At 50.3% G+C, this 18,291-nt stretch overlaps 1 protein-coding gene across 5 annotated transcripts in view; it reads left to right on the forward strand.

Moving 5' to 3' along the window:
• The window catches only part of EVI5L (ecotropic viral integration site 5 like), a 61,021-nt gene that overhangs the window by 27,087 nt on the left and 15,643 nt on the right, over positions 1 to 18,291 (forward strand). For 4 of the 5 annotated variants that reach the window (XR_012896643.1, XM_025189155.2, XM_025189156.2 and 1 more), the window contains 6 exons: positions 94 to 191; positions 1,508 to 1,568; positions 2,180 to 2,233; positions 3,743 to 3,775; positions 10,252 to 10,392; positions 16,415 to 16,543. Coding sequence is in view for 4 of the 5 variants with exons in the window: in XM_025189155.2 (XP_025044940.1) it covers positions 94 to 191; positions 1,508 to 1,568; positions 2,180 to 2,233; positions 3,743 to 3,775; positions 10,252 to 10,392; positions 16,415 to 16,543 (516 nt within the window). In the remaining variant the exon portion in view is untranslated. The remainder of the gene's footprint in view (positions 1 to 93; positions 192 to 1,507; positions 1,569 to 2,179; positions 2,234 to 3,742; positions 3,776 to 10,251; positions 10,393 to 16,414; positions 16,544 to 18,291) is intronic. The other variant, XM_025189157.2, reaches the window with a different exon arrangement.

Below are 18,291 nucleotides of genomic sequence, written 5' to 3' on the forward strand. Positions count from 1 at the left end.
TGCAGAGGATGGGAGGAGGTTTGGGAGAGGAGGTAGGGCTTATTAGAGTGCTTAATAGGGGCTCAGTGAAATGCCCTCTGTTCCTTCCCACAGTATTTCCAGAAGGTGATTCCTCATCAGTTCGAGAGCTGCCCTGACAAGCTGATCCTGAAGGCATATCAGGTCAAATACAATCCCAAGAAAATGAAGAGGTAAGTTCACTCCCCACCCTGTGAAATGCCCCAGACAGGCGACTGGCAGAGAAACCCTTCCTGAGCCATGCTGCCTTGAGGATCCTGGGCGAGAGTTAAGCAGGAGGACAGGGAATGGAATGGAATGGAATGGAATGGGAGCACGCATTCCTCTCTTGAAGGGCAGAAGCCTGCATTTCAGATCTCTTAAGCAGGGATTGTGTATGAAGAAGGGTCCAGGAGATAAAGATCAGGCAAAACTGGCCTATTTCAACTTTCCTTGTTGCTCAGTTAAGGGATTCCCTGCCCTTCCAGTAGCCTACCTAGTGTCCTTTAAACAGACTGGATCGTCCCAGTACTGTATAGTGAGCAAAACTGTCCCTTCCCCCAAAAGATGGGCCAGAAAGGAGAATCCCTTGAGAGCACAAAGTACTGAGACACAGATTATGCAATAGCAGAACCATGAAACCTAGCTAAATGGTTCAATCAGGGACAGGAAAGGATTGCTTGGAGAGGTGGGTTTAAGGCTGCAGTGCTCCAATGTGCCATCCTAGCTGCATATGGCCACTTGAGGCTTTTCTTGCAGCCACAGCCTCCTGGGAGGTCGCTTGTTTTTCTGTTCTGTTTAGGGCGAGTAAAGAAGAAACAACTGTACATCATTTTTATTACTGAGTCAGAAAACAAATCTTGTGTAAACAAATTGCAGAGACTTGGGCGTGTATATATGCAGATTTATTTGTGTTTTTCCTAAAGTTAATGAAGGGTTTTAGGGAAAATGATCCGAGCAACCACCTATTAAGAATTGGTGGCTGCACTCTGAGACCACCAAAACCGCACTGTTAACCCCTGGCTTAAGGAATGCCATTGGGGATGCTCATAGGCAAAAATGCGCTCGGTTCCTCTTGTGCTGCTGCTCACTTCTCCCTACGAATCCTGAGTCTTAGCTGTGGCCGCCCACTGTGCTATTCATCAGCTGAGCCAGATGCCACATTCTGTGGGATTGTGGCTCCAATTGAGGAACAAGCAATAGGAGCTGAGGGCCAGAGTGCATCAGTGATGGGTCTTTCAGTTGTTTGAGTTTGTAAGTGATGCACATGGGGGGCTGAGGCAGCGTGTGAGTTAAAATCGGTGTAAGCGAAGCTCCCAATCCAGAATCATTAATTTCCCCATCAAGCTTTAGTATGTGTGGCCTCTTTCTGCTTGGGCCTCAGCACAGCGTGCAAGGTACTCAGCCTAGATTGTTTGCTCCTGGTCCCTGCAGGGGTGAACCTGAGCGCTGGGGTGGGGGTGGGTGATAAAGCAGGTTTGATCCAGTCTGGCTTGCATGTCTATCTCAGGCTGGAGAAGGAGTACGCTGCAATCAAAAACAAAGAGATGGAGGAGCAGATTGAGATCAAAGTAAGTCCGTCCTTTGCTCCGTGCCCTCCTTGCTGTATCCCAGCAGCACCTAGAGGGAAAGGTTATGGGAGCCGCCTGAGTTTAACTCTGAGAGCTCATCAGATCACTGCCTCTAATGCTGCTTATTGGTACTCCAACACCTTATTCAAAGCTAGGCCTGTTGGGTCAGAGGTTATAGATGCTCCCTTCTCCAATGTGGCCTTTCGCATGTGTGACACTAACTGCACTTGGCTACAGAAATTTCCCCAGCAACTTGAAGCAGATGCCCCCTTCATTTCTTGTGCAGTGGTACTGCATGCTGTTAAATAGCTGCCATGTTCCACCCCAGAGACAGCTGCACTTCAGAGGTGAGCAAAGTGATCCCTATATGTACCATCTGGGTTCCCAGGGAATGAAAGGCACTATGTAAATGTAAGAGATTACTGCTTCATTCTTGGGCTGAACTTGGAGCCTAACCCAAAGCAATGGCAAAGGGGATTTCTGCAACCCAGAATGTGGTCCCTCACTTGCTGTGATTTCAGTTATTTCCCAGTAGAGGGCAGACCCAGCCTATTTAAGGCCAGGTTTGCATACAGGAAGCTCCTGCTGATGTCTCACTTCTTCCTCTGCAGAGGCTCCGGACTGAGAACCGCCTCCTAAAGCAGAGGATCGAGACCCTGGAGAAGGTGAGGGGCGTGCCGGGCCGTGTGCGAATCCACCTCCTCCACTTCCAGACTAGCTTGGCTTCCAAAAATGAGGCATTGCACAGTCGCCTGGCCCAACTCACTATAAACGTGCCCAGGAAAGGCAACTGTTAGCTCAGGCCATGTAGCCTGCATCATACGCTCACAGCACTGCCTGGCATGTTGGTCTAATGCACTGTCAACAATAGTGATGGCTCTTCAAAGAAGGCTTTGGAGCCCAGTCAAGGAGCAAGGATTAGACTACTTTCAGGGTGACTATTAAAGTGATGCTTGTGTGTTTAAATGTCTTGTGATCTGGATAAGATACTAAAACACTAAATCTTACTTGCCAGGTCAGTGAAGTGATGCTTAGATTGTTTGGTTGTTTTGTTTTTTGAAAAAACTTCAATTGCAGAATAAAAAATATATGGAGTCCCAGTCCTGAAGCTATGCTGAGGTCACTTGTAAAAGAGTATCTCTGGAACTGAGCACAGTGCCTGATTTTCCCCCCCTCCCCTCCATGTGGCACTGATCACACCCATGTGTGGCTTTTAAAACTTACTTATCCAGGCCTGCAAGTGATTTGATTGCCCTGCCACTGGGTTTTGTACCTCTGCCTCTAATTCTGTCACTTTGCCTCATGCTGTACAATACTTCACACTATTTTGTTCTTGTGTTTAAAAAAAAAAAAAAAAAAAAAAAAGACCTTACAAAATGGATTTCAATAAAGCTAAAAAGGGAAACCTCTGGAACCAGAGAGAATCCCTGATTTACCCGGGGCTCCCTGGCTGCATGCATGACTGAGGTTTCATCTACTAACTGGTGTATATCACTGTCCTGCACGCTGGCACTGTGGACCTGGTCTTCCTAGGTCCTGAGCCCCTGCAGCTCCCATCCACCTCAGCAAGAAAAAGCCTCTGTAAAATCAGGCTCTCGATGCTAGGTCCTCTCTCTGACAGGACTGTATAGTATCTTTCCAGGTGGCATGTCCTTTGTCAAGGACTATGGCTGCCATGGATTTTTCCATTGCTCATTACTGCAATGTTGTAGGATGTCACTGAGAACATCTTCGAGGACTGCAGGCAGCATATGGCCCTGAAGCCTATGTCATAGCCGCTCTCTGTCTCTCTGGAACCTCAGGGCTCAGACCCAGCTAATAAGTGGCAGGTTTATTGCTGGCGAACACAACAAGCAGTTAGCCCTTGGTCAAGGGATATACTTGTTGGTCAAATTCCCATGCAGATTTGAGGTGGCTCCTGCCAGGCTGCCCTGTTGCAACAAAAAGTCTGGATTCTCCTGCCCTAATTGCTCTGGCATGGAAGATGTCTCTGCGTGGGTGCGTTTATCTCACTGGGCTCTGCTGGGTTCTTTCCTCCTGCTGCTTTAAGTCTCGCTGTCCTCTGTGCTTCTCCCTGTGATTGGAGCGCTTGTGCAATGACCTTGTTATTGTTGTATCTTTTTTTTTTTTTCTTTCCTTCTCCATCTTTCCTTCCCTGTCTGGATCTCCGCTAGGAGAGTGCTGCCTTGGCAGACAGACTGATCCAGGTACTGTAAATCCTTTATTTTCATCTCTCCTTTCTCGGTTTCACATTTCAATCCAGAAACAAAACCGCATCTACTATGTGTATGGGTCGCATTTGCTCCACTTCTCTTCATACGGGATCATAGCAGCACTCCCACGCCAGATCCAAAGAGCTGCAAGTAAAGCCTTCCATTATCACCAAGTTTGAGTCCCTTGATGGGGGATGGGACTTCTTAGCCACATATGCTAAAGAATTTGGGGCCAGTGCCTCAATTACTGTAAATCAGCAAAGCTTTGTTAAAATAAGGAGGCAGGTCCCCAGTGGTTGTAAATCAGCATAGTGCTGTTGACTCACAGCACTGCGCTTTCAGTTTCCACTGGCTGATGATCTGGCCTTTAGGGTTCAGGCAGACTAAAAGTTGTAGTTGAGACGCAAACTTTTTGAAATGTGTAACTAGGCCTTCCAGGAGGTAGGTACTCCAGCCAGTAAGCTGGATTCACTGCTTAAATCCAGCCCAGCTTGTTAAGAATTCCAGGCCTGCCTGCTCCATGACTGATGTGGAATAAACCGGTAGTTCTCAATTACGGGGCTATGAACAGGTTTCAGGGGGACACCAACCAGGGGCCAGCGTTAAACTTCCTGGGGCCCAGGTCAGAAAGCTGGAGCCTCACTGCATGGGACTGAAGTGGGAAGCCCTGAGCCCTGCCAACCGGGGCTGAACCCTGGTCATTGTAGTTTTGTAGGGACCTCTGTGGCATGAGGCCCAGACAGTTGCCTTGCTTGCTACTCCCTAACGCCAGCCCTGGTTTTATATGCAGGAAAACTGTTATTGTGGCACAGATGGGCTGCGGAGTTTTATAGAATGATGGGAGTGGCTCAGAAGGCAAAAAGCTAAGAACCCTTGATCTTATTTCCCACATTACTCCAGTACAAGGAGTCTAGTAACTCAAGCTGGATGCTGTGCAGACACATTGGAGTCAGCCCTGCCCCAAAGAGCTTGCAGCTTGGCTAAGCAAGGCAGCAAAGTGTGGGCAAAAAGTATCCTTGTTTTGCAGCTGGGAAACTAGGTGAAGTGATTTGTGCAGCCAGCATGAGGCTGGGGGCATTGACACTCAGGTTTCCTGATCCAAACCCCATTCTTGCTGCTTAACTGACACCATGCTGTAAAGGATTCATATGGGCAGTCTTTGGCTAAGCACGGAGTAGGGAAGAGAAAATAGTTCTTACAGCCCCCAACCTGGCCCCTTCACATCAGACAGGGGCCAAGGTGAGGTGTGAGTGGGGGGCACTACGAGCTATTGGCTGGAGGACTCTAGAAATGCCCGGGTGCTGAAAAGCACATTTAGGGACCCTTTAACTACTAGGGTACAAGGAGGGGAGTGGGAAGCACAGCCCGTGATCTCTTGCAGCAAACCTGACCAAAGTGGGTTCCTACTAGAACTGTGTTTCCTGTAGAACTTACCTCTGTACCTATGCTCCCGACACAGATTCAAGGTACCCTGTAGGGTGGGTGTTTCTGCCTCAGGTTGCCTCTGCATTGATTCGTGGTACACCCACACCTTGAATACTCCATGCAGATGTGGTCACCCTCTCTCAAAAAAACTTTGGGAAAAGGTGAAGAGAAGGGCAACAAAAACAATGGGGTGTATAGAACATCTGTCAGTCAGCCAGGGACTTCCCAGAATGGAAAAGAGACAAGAAACAGTGGATATGAGAGAGGTCTATAAATTCATGACCGCTGTAGAGAAAGCAAAGGAAGTATTATTTACACTTCATATCATGCGAACTAGGGATCACTACATGAAATTAATAGGTAGCAGGCTTAAAACAAACAAAAAAGTATTTCTTCACACAGTGCACAGTCAAGTCTGTGGCTTTTGCCAGAGGATGTTATGAAGGCCAAGTCTAGAAGTGGGTTCAGAAAAGAACAAATTCATGGAGGACTATTAGCCAAGATGAATAGGGACGGTGGCCATAGCCTCTGTTTGCCAGAAGCTGGGAATGGGCAAGAGGGGTGGACCACACTTGTTTGTTCATTCCCTCTGGCGCACCTGGCATTGGCCAATGTCAAAAGACTGGGCTGGATGGACCTTTAGTCTGAGTCGTGTGGCTCTTCCTATGGAAGGTGTGTTGACTCTTCGGTATGCAGTGTACAGCTGCCATCTGAGCAGCCTTTGCATGGCATTATTGCCCCTGTCCCACATGGAGATGCAATGTACCTTGTTTTACTATATCTCCTACGCAGCTCTAGTTAATAGCGGTCACTCAAGCACTGTCATGAAGAGACCTGCAGTGTTGGGCGATGAGGTTGGGGGCTGATTAACTTTGATATCCATCGCCCCTGACTCCAAGAACTAGAAGATAAGGACCCCAGGTGTACCTCACCCCAATCAAAACAAGGACAGAGTTTGAAATGCCCACCTCGCCATGGCTGTGATCCCCACCAGCAGTCACTCACTAGGATGAATACAGCCATTTGTGCAGGTTGAGTATGTCATCTCAGCCCCAGGCATGACAGTTTCCAAGGTACTTTAACTGAAGGGGTGATGTTAAACTAGCACAAGCCCCTGCAGACACTTAAACTAAGTAGATACATGTCAGGTGACACATTTAAGACAATTTCTTCCTGTTTTAAGCTATATTGACAAGTTTGGGTTGAGTTTTATCAGTGTAATGGGTTTGCACTGATGTAACTAAAGTGGTTTTAGTTAAACTGGTACAACCCTGAGGAAAATGTTCACATGTGCGGGCATTTCTCTTCAGGGAGCAGGGACAATGGTTTTGAGTTTGTCGTGCTGTTCTTTTATGTTCACTTTCATGTATAGAAGTTGCAAATGAAGCCAGAAAACAGTCATGGGACGGATAAGGAATAACTGGCCCTGTCTGACTTAAGGAAATTCACCTGCATGACATTACTTTGAAATAACAATGCGAGCGTCTACATGGCAATTCCATTGTAATAATTTCGAAATAACGGATGGCTTATTTTGAAATCTGTAAACCTCATTCCCCAAGGAATAACACTTAGCTATTTCGGAATAGTGGTAGTGTGGATGCTCCACTGCTGCTATTTTGAAATAGCTCCTCCCTGGTGCCTCATGGGGCTGTAAATCGAGGTAGCACATCCACCTTAGAGAAGCCTGCCTCAGACGAATTTTGAGGCTTCCCTGGAGTGTAGATGTGCTATTTCGAAATAAGCATGCTGTGTAGATCTACTCTATGGGTACGTCTAAACTACATGGCTCCATCGACGGAGCCATGTAGATTAGACAGATAGGCAAAGGCAAATGAAGCCGCAATTTAAATGAACGCGGCTTCGTTTAAATTTACATGGCTGCCGCGCTGAGCCGACAAACAGCTGATCAGCTGTTTGTCGGCTCAGCGCATCAGCCATGTAAATTTAAATGAAGCCACGATCATTTAAATCGCGGCTTCATTTGCCTTTGCCTATCTGTCTAATCTACATGGCTCCATCGAAGGCTGTGTCTAGACTACATAGTTCCAATGTGACTAAACTGCTGTAATTAAATCACTGCACACCTCTATTTTGCTGCAGTGCCACTTAATCTGGTACTTAACGCCCATGTTACTCTAATGCCATGTGTTATTACTAGTTGCATTGGTGCAGCTACGTTGATTTATTATTCGTATTATTGTAACACCTTGGCGCCCCAGTAATGGCTCCGACTCTCATTTTGCCAATTGCTGTACAAACACCCAATGGGACAATAGTCCCTGCCTCGGAGCTCCCCATGTAAGACAGTGGCCCCCAAACTTTTGAGGGTTGGGGTCCCTGCCTCCCTGTCCATGTGCCTCTTGAGTCAGGAGCAGGGCTGCAGCTCCAGGAGGGGGGAAAGGGACAGGGGCCTGAGGCTGCGGCTGGGGCCACAGTTGGGGGGTGAATCTGGAGTGAGAACTGCAGCCAGGGGCCCAGGCTGAAAGTGGGGCTGGGGTGGAGCCAGGGCTGGGTAATGCTCCATCTCTGCCTTTTGTGGGGGCTGGCCTAACGTGCCACACACCCCTGAATGTTCCTCTAATCTAAGAAAAGAGACAGCAGCTGACTGCAAGCCAACCAAAGCAGTGCAAAGAAAGGGTGCGACATGTTGGTCAGCCTGATAGGCAGTAGGTTTGTAGAACCCTGGCAGGGAGCTTTGAGGAGCTTTACGGAGAACTTTCCCCAAGCAAGGGGGGGGCACTGTGGGAGAGCACAAAGGGAGGCTGCCGTGTCCCACTGGGTTTTGGTTGCATAGCGACAGCCTCAGACAGGGCCCCATTCTCTTTTAGTCCAGCACCTCTACACTACTGGCTCTGCCTGCTTTGTGCTGCCAGAGCAGTGAACAGCAGAGATGGTCCAATAGCTCTTCTTAGGCAAGAACTCTTCCCTGCGGGGGTAGCACAGCCGTGGGGAGTCTGTCATGAGACCAGTGTGTCATCCTCGGCAGAGGTGGGGCATAGGGTCCTGGACTGTCAGATCATGAAAGTTTGGGTCTCGGCCAGAGGAAGAGAGAAGCCCCAGGGCAGGTAATTCCTCCTCTGCCTCATCCAGGTCATGCTCAGGAGTCTCCTCAATTGGAGATCAAAAAGTTGTCCCCTATGGCTTTCTGCACCTGGAGGCCCAGCTCTCAGGGCCACCCCCGTCAACTTGGCAAGCCCCAGCTCCTCACCCAGAGAAGAGGTTTAATCCTTCCTGCATGTCCCGCTCACAGTATCACAGAGCTGTGAGCAGCGGTTTGAACCAGGCAAAGGGGTGGGGGGCATGAGGGCTGGCATTGTTTGTAGGATTGGTGTGAGAACAGAGCTGTCGTCTCATTAGTACTAATATTTTATATTTACCTTCCAAAGCATTCCTTGCCCCAGCTGCAGACAGTACTTTGCAAATGCAGCCACCTCTGGGGTGAAGTAGCTAGTAGCCACGTAGGGGCGACGAGGGCAGATTTTAACAAAGACTGTCCCCTGAGATGGGACCCCATGTCTGCACCCTGGTGATGCAAGAGAGCCCAGTTGGCCTCAGAGAAACAGGGCTCAAGCAACCCTGTGGAGCTGAGAGTAGAGGCTTCAAGGAAACATACAGAGCTCATTCTCCCTGGGGCGCGCACTGCTGGCTCTCAGCACCGTTAGGGTGACTTTAACATTTAGATGGTCGTAGTACCTGGAACCAATCACATTGCTTTGTTGTGCTAGGCACTGCCCCCACACTCATGCAGAGTAAATGACCCCCACTGGCAGTGAGCTAGGGGGAGTACACACCCAGAAATGATCTCACAGAGTAAATGGCCCCATGCACATGCATACGCCAGCTTTCTGATCTGCGTTGGACGAGGCACTGGGCACGTGCATCCCCCACAGGGTAAACAACCTTTAGTGCTGATTTTGTACCAGACCCTCTTCCCACTACAATATTCTTGGACCTTTCAGTTTTTCACCCATCGGAAAGTCGCCAGTACCTGATGTTCACTCTTAGGATCCGTGGGATAGGGAATGCTCCAGTAGGGTGGCAGAGGGTCAGTGGGAGAGCAAATAACCCCTAATTCCCAATCCCTCCCCTCTGCTCTAAGCACTGCACCATGTTCCCCCACCTTCCGAGTAAAATAAATACACATCAGGAGAGCTATTTCTCTCTTCTAGCCAGTGGAGACATTGTCTCCCAGTGCTGAGAATCCTGGTTTTCTGGTTTTTCATCCTCTTGCTAGCACCATGTTCCCAGGCCAGTCTGATCAGTAACTGATTTTTGGAGGAGGTAAGAAACATGTTTTGTCCAAGCACATCAGTGAATAAATGAACCCTTCCCCCCCCCCCCCCCCCCGCTTTCTCGCTCTAATCCTGGGCTTTCTGCTCACTCATGAGTTTAGTTAGGCCAGTCACTTCCCCTGCCTTTCTGTGCCTGTTTCCCCATCTGTAAAATAAGGATAGTGCCACGTTAACCACTTTCTAAAGCACTTTATGGCAGGGGCATGGAAACTGGTCTAAAAGGGATGAGCATTAATATTTTGTATGCCTCCTTGTAAAGCAGGCAAGTGTTGGTCCCAAGGGCATCAGTGTGGAACCCTAGAGGTCCTGATACCCAGCACCCCCCCCCCCCCAAGCGCACACACTCCGTCACACTTCCCTGCAAGATCTGAGATTTGTGGTTAGAAGTCCTGACTCCTCTCCCTCATCCACACTCCCATCAACCACGCTCTTCTCCCAGAGTTGGCAGAGGTACCCAGGAGTCCCGACTCCCAGTTCTGTATGCTTTAGCTGCAAGCCCCTGTGGTAAGTGGTAACCTTGCCCACAGCAGGGTTAAGTGGCACTGGAAGGCTGGGTAGCTGCTGACAGAGCCAAGTGATAGGCAGCCCTGGGGGCAGTTCCCTTCTGCTTGACCAGTAAACCAGATCCCCTTGGGCTATGATCCCAGGAACTGCACGTGGCCCAAAGAGAGAGCTCCCATGCAGATGCACATGGAGCATGTGGAAGGTGTTTCCTTTGACATCCTCTTTCCCTCTCCTCTTCCCCTTCAGGGCCAAGTCACCCGAGCACAGGAGGCCGAAGAGAATTACATCATCAAGCGAGAGCTGGCGGTGGTGAAGCAACAGTGCTGCTCAGCCACGGAGAACCTGCAGAAGGCTCAGAGCACCATCCGGCAGCTGCAGGACCAGCAGGTGAGGAGGCAGGCCAGGGTAGCACTGCTGACGGGCCATAGGGTAGGCACGTGAGCAAGGACGCCAAGTGGTACTAAAAATGCAGAGATTTGCCTTGCTTACCAGAACCCCTGGACTAGCTGAGCAAATAGCAGCTGGGCCTGCCCATGCTAGTGCAGTTGCCCATCTGGCTGGGTACGGTATTGCCACATGATGGAATCCTGCACCCCACACTTTCACTGGGCTGCCGTTTAGCTGCAGGAAGAGCCTGTAATATTTTATTAGGGGAGCACCCAGGGCCCTCTTGTGCCAGATGCTCCCTGCCCTGGAGTTTACAGTTCAGTGATGCAAAGGAAGCATCAGTACCCCATATTACTCACAGGGAAGATGAGGCACAAAGCAGTGTCCAGGAAGCCTGTGATGGAGCTAGGACTCAAACCTCCTTCTCGTCAGTGCTAAGCCCTTACTTTAACCACAAGACCATCCATAGTCTCTGGACAGGGCCTACATTGGATTGATTTAAATCAAAGTGATTTAAACCACCCACTTTAATCATGCAAGCTGGAAACCTGGATGTAAATAGCTGATTTAATTGTGTTTTGCATTTGTGCTTTTTAATTGTTTTTCTAAGGAGGTGTTGATTCCCATAGGTTGGTAACCATTAAAACATGTTGGTTTGCACCAAATGAGAAGCTTTCCATACATTTGAAGCTTCTTTTTACTGAAAACTTCTTTTTGTTAACCAGCAGGATGTACTAGAACTACACGCATTTATTTATGCAATTATAGAACTTACATAGAGTCGTAGGCCTAGTCTACAACAGACCAGAAAGGTTGGCTTAAGTAAGATACACAACTTACCTTACCTTACCTTAAGCCGAGCCTTGGTGGTGTCTACACAGTGGCAGGCCACCAGGAGCAAATGCTCCCATCATCTTCCCTTACTCCTCGTGACTGCGAGGAGTACAGACACCAACAGGAGCTGCCCTCAGCATTCGATTTACGGGTCTATACTTGACCCGTTAAATCAAACACCAGAAAATCGATCCGCTGGTAAGTATATATATGCCCTCAATGTTTCCCTTTTTATAACGTTTGAAGATGGTAAATGATGTGTTTATTTACTACATGATTAATGTTTTACTGGTGATTTTCGTCAAACTCTATTTGGATGGAAATTGCAATTTAATTTAAAATATTGAAAGAAAAAGCATTTTAAAAATATTAAAGAAACTTAAATGTGCTGGATAAGGAGAAAAATAAGTTAAAACCACATTTTGCATTTAAAAATAATTGATTTATTAAACAAAGAAAGTATTATCTGACGGTGCATTGAATTAATTGCTTCTGGTAAAAATGTCCTTTCAGGATTTTAGTGTAGAGTGTATGCAAAACTTGTTTCTCTCACCAACAATAGTTGGTCCAATAAAAGATATCACCTCACCCACCTTGTCTCGTCAAGATTTTAGATGTAGAAGCCCCAACCTCTCACATCCAGCTTTATTTCATAGCTTGGAAAAGGAAAACAAGTTTTCTTCCTTTTGAACTCCTAGTTGATTTCTTACCTTTCAGTGAACTAGTCATTGAGCTGAAATCAAGACAGTGTTCTGTTTGCACCTGGAGAAGATGCTGTTGCCAAAACCTCCTCAACAAACTCTGGCTGCAGGTGCTGAGCCAGTGTCTTCCAAGAGATGAGCAGTTTGACCTTCTTTAAAACTTCAGCAGCAAACGTATTGCTTAATACTAAATGTTTTTTTAAATCTATTTTAATAGAAGATAGTAAATTAAGGCCTTAACATGCATTGCCGTAACTTCCCTGTGATTTTTAAATAGGTTCATTTTTAAAAAAGGAAAAATACGTACTTTTAAAAGAGATGGTTTGAAAAAAAATTGGTTTTGATTTAAAAAAAAATAATCATTGATGATGCCTCTGCTGGATCCCCTTTGGTCACTGTTGTCTATTGTAAAACTTTCCTCTTTGGGAGAAGGGGTGGAGACGAGATTATGGGTGGCAGCAGGGGCCTTGGGGGATGAGGGATATAACAAAGGTGGCTTTGGTGATCTGCACCGGTGGAGCAGTTTGCTGCACACGTGTTACTCACACTGAATCGTTCAAATCTTGCCCTAACAAAGAGCTGGAGTGTGCCCGCCAGGGGCTGAGCTTGCTCTGTTAATATCTCTACTGTGAAAATAACTGGAGAGGAAGGATATAGGATGGCCTTGCGGTGAAAACCTTGTCTGGGTCTCAGATCTGGATTCCATTCATAGCTCTGTTGCTGGCTCTGTGTGAGAGCTTGGACAAGTCCCCGAATGGCTCTGGGCCTACAGTTCCCCACCTGTAAAAGATGGATAACAATGCTTCCTTCCTTTGTGGGTTCAAGCGGCGAGCTCTTAGGGTTAGGGGCTGTCTCTCGCTCTGTCCCTAATCTCGAGAGAGATTTCTGCTGCTGCTGAAATAATTTGGGGCCTGTCCTGTTCACAGCTGTAGGCCTTAGAGCTGCCACAAAGTAAGGGCTGAGCCACTGAGTGCAGGTTACGCAGATGAAAGCAAAGCACAAGCTGAGGGTGTGTGGGAGGGGCGGTTGGTGGCTGTGATGATCTCACACGCCCATGCAAAGGTTACCATGTGTATATTGCCAAGAGCCCAGTCTCTTGGCCACCTGTTCCCTCCCTTTGGCAGCAGCTTTTTGAGCAGGGCTTTCTTCTGAGTCTCACAGGTGTCCCTGCAAGTGGGGAAACGGCCAAGTAGTACGTTGTTTTTTGAGGGCAGGCAAGGCTTTGAATCCCGCCCCTTGTGCAACTGATGTCCCTCGTTTTTACCCCATCCAAAAATGCAGATCTCTCACCAGATGGAGAGAGGAAACAATGCTCGGCAGCTCTTCCGAGAGAGCCCAGGGGAAAGCCCCCAGCAGGGCTCGCTCGACTCCTAGGCTCTGTTCCTAGTGCTGGGAGGCTGCCACTGGCATAAACCAAAGGTGCCGGTTGACATGGACTGCTCCTTATGAGAAGTCTGTTGCCATGGGTTGTGTTAAATGGGGGAATCCTCTCCCACCAAACCTCTGCACTGCTAAGAGCGCTCTCTCGGGCAGCTCCAAGGACATGCCAGGCTGCTATGGCCCATGCCAGCAAAGCACCAGTACATCCAGGAGAGGATGAGCAGCTATGACCCACCTGGTCTTTCCCATCTTTAATTCTCCAGCCTTAGGGGTATTCACAGGCTCTGAGTTCAGCTGCTGAGAACACAGGGCTTTACCACACCAGGGCAGACCACTGATCTGTCTCTAGTGGCAGAGGCCCCTGCACAAGGCGGTGGCTCCTTGGGACCAGGGGCTGGGACAGCCCTTCCTAACAGTTCTTTTGAGGGCGAAGTGGTGGGTGGGGCAGGGTTGGAAGTGGAGAGTTGGGTCTCAGGAGACTGAAAGAACTGGAGAACCACAGCATCATAGAAAGCGGAACCACCTCAACTCCCCACGCCTCCTGCCTCTTTCTGTCTCGGTGCAACGGGTCAGTTCCCCAGTGCTGCAGATGGGCAGTGGTGAGAGATGCCTTCCAGAGCGCATCCCAGCAATCAGTGTGTGTCCCTGCATGAGCTCTGAGACCCCCCAGCGTCTCCCGTCACATGGACTGGCCGCAGACCCTCCAGCCTGCCTTTCACCCAGCTTGGATCCGACTCAGTCCCCTCCCACTGGCTGGCAATGAGCTGAGTGATCAGACTGGCCCTCCTGGGGCCTATCTAATCCACAGAGGCGAGGGCAGGCACCAAGGTACCCACATCATGTTCCCTTGGGCACTGATGGTCAGCCCCCAACCCCGCCCCAGCTGAAAAGTTCCTGTAGGGTGCTCTCCTTGCACCTGCACTCACTCAGCATGGGGCCATCTGGCTGGGGAAGGTTCTTAGATGATGGTTCTGCCGTGCAGCCTTGGTGCTGGGTTAAGTTTTGAGGCCAAACTGGGGCCATGGCTAGAAACCTCAGCTGATGTAAATTGCCACCGACTCTGATGCAGCATCCCACCAGCTGCGGATTGATACTGGTTCATACGCCAGCCGGGGACCTGGCCCCATTGACTCCAATGGAAGGATGCTGGTTCATACACCAGCCAGGGACCTGCTGGCACAAGTCTCCTGTCCGACCAAAGCAGAACCAGAAATCAGTCCCGATTGGGTCTGAGTCCAACCTCAAACCACATCTACAGAGGGGTAGGATTGAATGCGAGGCCTCCACTCCAAAGGGTTCCGAAATTCACAGGGCGTGTTTGAGGTTGCAGCTGGTTGCAAGGAGGAGTCCCCCCTCCCTCCAAGGGCTAGGTTGGATTGCATTTAATTCTTCTCCAGAAAACAAGCTGTTGTTTATCTGATGAACTGCCAACAGCTGCGACAGCACAGACGGTTACAGTGGGTAGGAGCAATGCCAGCGCTCCCCGGCCTTCCCCCCAGCGGAGGTTGCTGTGGTTGAGGCGTGTTCTGGCAAATAGCACTCTGCTCAGATTGGGTGGGGGGGGAGAGAGATTGAGGAGCCACCTGGATCCCACTATGGGAGAACCTACAGCAGCCAGCAACGGTATCCCCACCCAGCTGCCCTTATGGGAGCCCCAGGGTGCAGCATGAGCAGCCTCATGGCCAGCCCATTTCTTGAGTATGCCTAATCTCCCGACCCCCCACCCTTCCCCCCGAAGCATGGCCACTGGAGAAAATCCAGCATGAAATCCAGAACAGCCACCCCATTCGGGTGCAAGGTGTCTGCCCCCCTTGGGGAGAGCGCAGCTCGGCGACGGGAGCTGCATTTAATGCCCCCAGGGACTGACAAGGCAGTAGTAGGAATCACGCCTGTCCCAGCTGACCAGGTGTTATGTTAATGGGCCCCCAGAAGCTGAGTGCTGGACAGTTTCATAGAATCCTTGGGCTGGAAGAGACCTCAGGAGGTCATAGAGTCCAGCCCCCTGCCCAAGGCAGGACCAATCCCAACTAAATCAACCCACCAGGGCTTTGTCAAGCTGAGACTGAAACACCTCTAGGGATGGAGACTCCACTACTTCCCTAGGAACCCCATCCCAGTGCTTCCCCACCCGCCTAGGGAAATAGTTTTTCCTAATATCCAACCTAGACCTCCCCCACTGAAACTTGAGACCATTGCTCCTTGTTCTGCCACCACTGAGACAGTGAACAGCCTCCCTCCATCCTCTTTGGAACCTCCCTTCAGAAAGTCGAAGGCTGCTATCAAATCCCCCCTCACTCTTCTCTTCTGCAGCCTAAAGAAGCCCAAATCCCTCAGCCTCTTCTCACAGGCCGTATGCTCCAGCCCCCTTATCATTTTGGTCACCCTCTGCTGGACCCTTTCCAATGCATCCACATCCTTTTGGTAGTGGGGGGCCCAGAACTGAAGAGTTTTGTCCAGTGTGAGGCCTTGCAGGGAAATGGGCGCCGTTCTGGCTTTCACTGGGATTCCTGGATGAGACAAGCCCCAGGCCTTAAGAGTTCATGGACACGAATGATCCCCTGGCCCTTTTTGCAGGGGTGGTTGTGCTAACTTTGGTGCCCAGCCACACTAACATTTCATTCACCTCTTGTACCCTTCAGCGTAGCACTGCACGGCTGTTACCGAGTGCCACATACCACCCCTGCTGCTGCATTGCAGCAACGGGCACAGTCCTGCTCCAGAGAGTCACTAGGAAGTGGCCAGCTGGTTGGGGGGGGTCTCCAAGGGAGGCAGGAAAGGTGAGCAGAGCTGTCTAGTCATGGGGAGATCAGGACCTCCAATGAGCAGAGCTGCATCTGTAATCCTGGGAGCCTCCCTCCTTCCCCCACCACTGCCCAGCAATGCTCCTCAGCCTGGCAAGACTGTGCAAGGGGGTCCCTTCCAGCGGGCTCTCCGGATTGTCCTGCGTTGACTGGGGGGTGTGCTTGACTAAGTGCGCGTGAGCATGGCCCCTTCAACGAGAGTGGCCTTGTTCTTTCTAGAGGGGTTCCTGAGGCCCATGGTTTCCATGCTAAAGAGCCTTTTCCCAGTTAACAATGCCTGGTTTGGGGGGGTTTGCTCCCTGACAGGGAAACCCCCGGTTCACGGAGGAGTTTGTGAATCACCTGGAGACAGAGCTGGAGCAGTCGCGCCTGAGGGAGATGGAGACGCTGAGTGCGCTGAAGGAGATGCAGGACAAAGTGCTGGACATGGAAAAGGTGTGTAGGGGGAGGGAGCAGTCCCTGCTTCAGCATTGTTTAAACGTACCTGCGGGGGGAGTCAAGGGAGGAGCAGCCTGTGTTCCCTCTCATTTTCCTTGCCCCTGAGCGGAATGAATTTTGTTATGTGCACCAGTATGGAGGGGAGTGTGACCCAGAGGTGGTGAGTGAGCTCTGGGGTGGGGCTGGGGATGAAGGGCTCAGGGCTGGAGTAAAGGGTTGGGCTGAAGGCTCTGGGGTGGGGTTGGGGATGAGAGGCTCAGGGCTGGAGTAAAGGGTTGGGGTGCTGGCTCTGGGGTGGGGCTGCAGGCTCTGGGTGGGGCTGGGGATGAGAGGCTCAGGGCTGGAGTAAAGGGTTGGGCTGCAGGCTCTGGGGTAGGGCTGCAGCAGAGGGTGAAGTGTGGGGGGCTCAGGGTTCGACTGCAGCAGGGGCTCTAGGGCCAGGCCACTTGGGCCACAGCAGGGTGGGGTCCTGAGCTGCCTGGGCTATGAGGGGTGGGGTACAGGCTGCCCAGGCCACTCTGACCATGGAGGAGTGAAGTCTGGGCCAGGCCATGGTAGGTTGCTGTGCTGCTCCAGGGGTGGCTGGGGTGGGGCCATGGTTGCCTTCAGGCTAGGGGAGGAGTGCCTGATTCAGGCCGTCCCTTTCCCAGCCACCAGGCCGGAGGCTAGGTTGGGGGTGAGGGTCCTCCTCTCCTCTTTGTACGGTGCTAATTAGGCAGCTGCTCAGGCGCACAGCTCACAGGGAACTTAACCTGTGTTCCTACAACTTGCTGTGCGTGTGATACTTTTATAGCACGAGGTGCAAAACTGAGGCCTTTGCCAGCTTCTGGGTCAAAGATCCTGTGATGCTTTCCTTAAAAGTGGGGCTGCTAGCCCAGCCCTTTCGGTCCAGTACCGTAAAAGGCTCCTGCCTGCTTAAACCCTCCCTGTTGTTTCAGCTGGATGTGGGATTGTCCATCCTCATCCAATGTGTAACTAACCATCTGCAGTGCCCCCTAGAGAGTGGGTGTATTTACGTGGGGAGTCAAGGGAACTGTGTGCAGTTAGCAGAATGCACTGGGGTCTTCCAGGACGAAAGGCACAGGGGATCAGATGCTCAGCTGGTGTTAATCAGCACAGTGCCATTGATGTCAGTGGAGCTGTGTCAGCTGACACCATCTGGGGATCTGGCCTGAGAGAGTCACTGATTTGAGATGTGGATTTAGGCCAGTGACAGGTGCTCCTGGGCTACACTGCAGGCTTCTTGCGCAAGAACTTTTTGCACAAGAGTTCTTGAGCAAGAGCGTGTCCACACTGCCATGTGCTTTTGCGCAAGAGCAACCATGGCAGTGTGGATGCTCTCTTGCGCAAGAAATCTCTAATGGCCATTTTAGCCATAGGGGTTTCTTGTGCAAGAAACCCCTGTTCCCGTCCACACATGCCTTTTTGCACAAGAGCTCTTGTGCAAGAGGGCTTATTCCTCGTGGGGAGAGGAATAACTCTTGTGCAGAAAGCCTTCTATTCTGACAATCTACTCTAAACTTTCTTGCACAAGAATGGGCTTGTAGTGTGGACACTCCGCAAATTTTTGCGCAAGAAGCCTGCAGTGTAGACACAGCCCAGCTGGTGTTGAATTGTAGCTCACAATCCAAAGCAAAGAAGTCCCAAGCTAGACTCAGCCTTCCTTGTGGTAGGGCCTGAAAGGAACTGGTGGCAGCTGCTGTGCGTATCATAGTGATGGACATGGGGTACTCCAAGCACTTGCG

The sequence above is a fragment of the Pelodiscus sinensis genome, chromosome 19 (assembly GCF_049634645.1).
Source record: "Pelodiscus sinensis isolate JC-2024 chromosome 19, ASM4963464v1, whole genome shotgun sequence".
Taxonomy (NCBI): Eukaryota; Metazoa; Chordata; order Testudines; family Trionychidae; genus Pelodiscus; species Pelodiscus sinensis.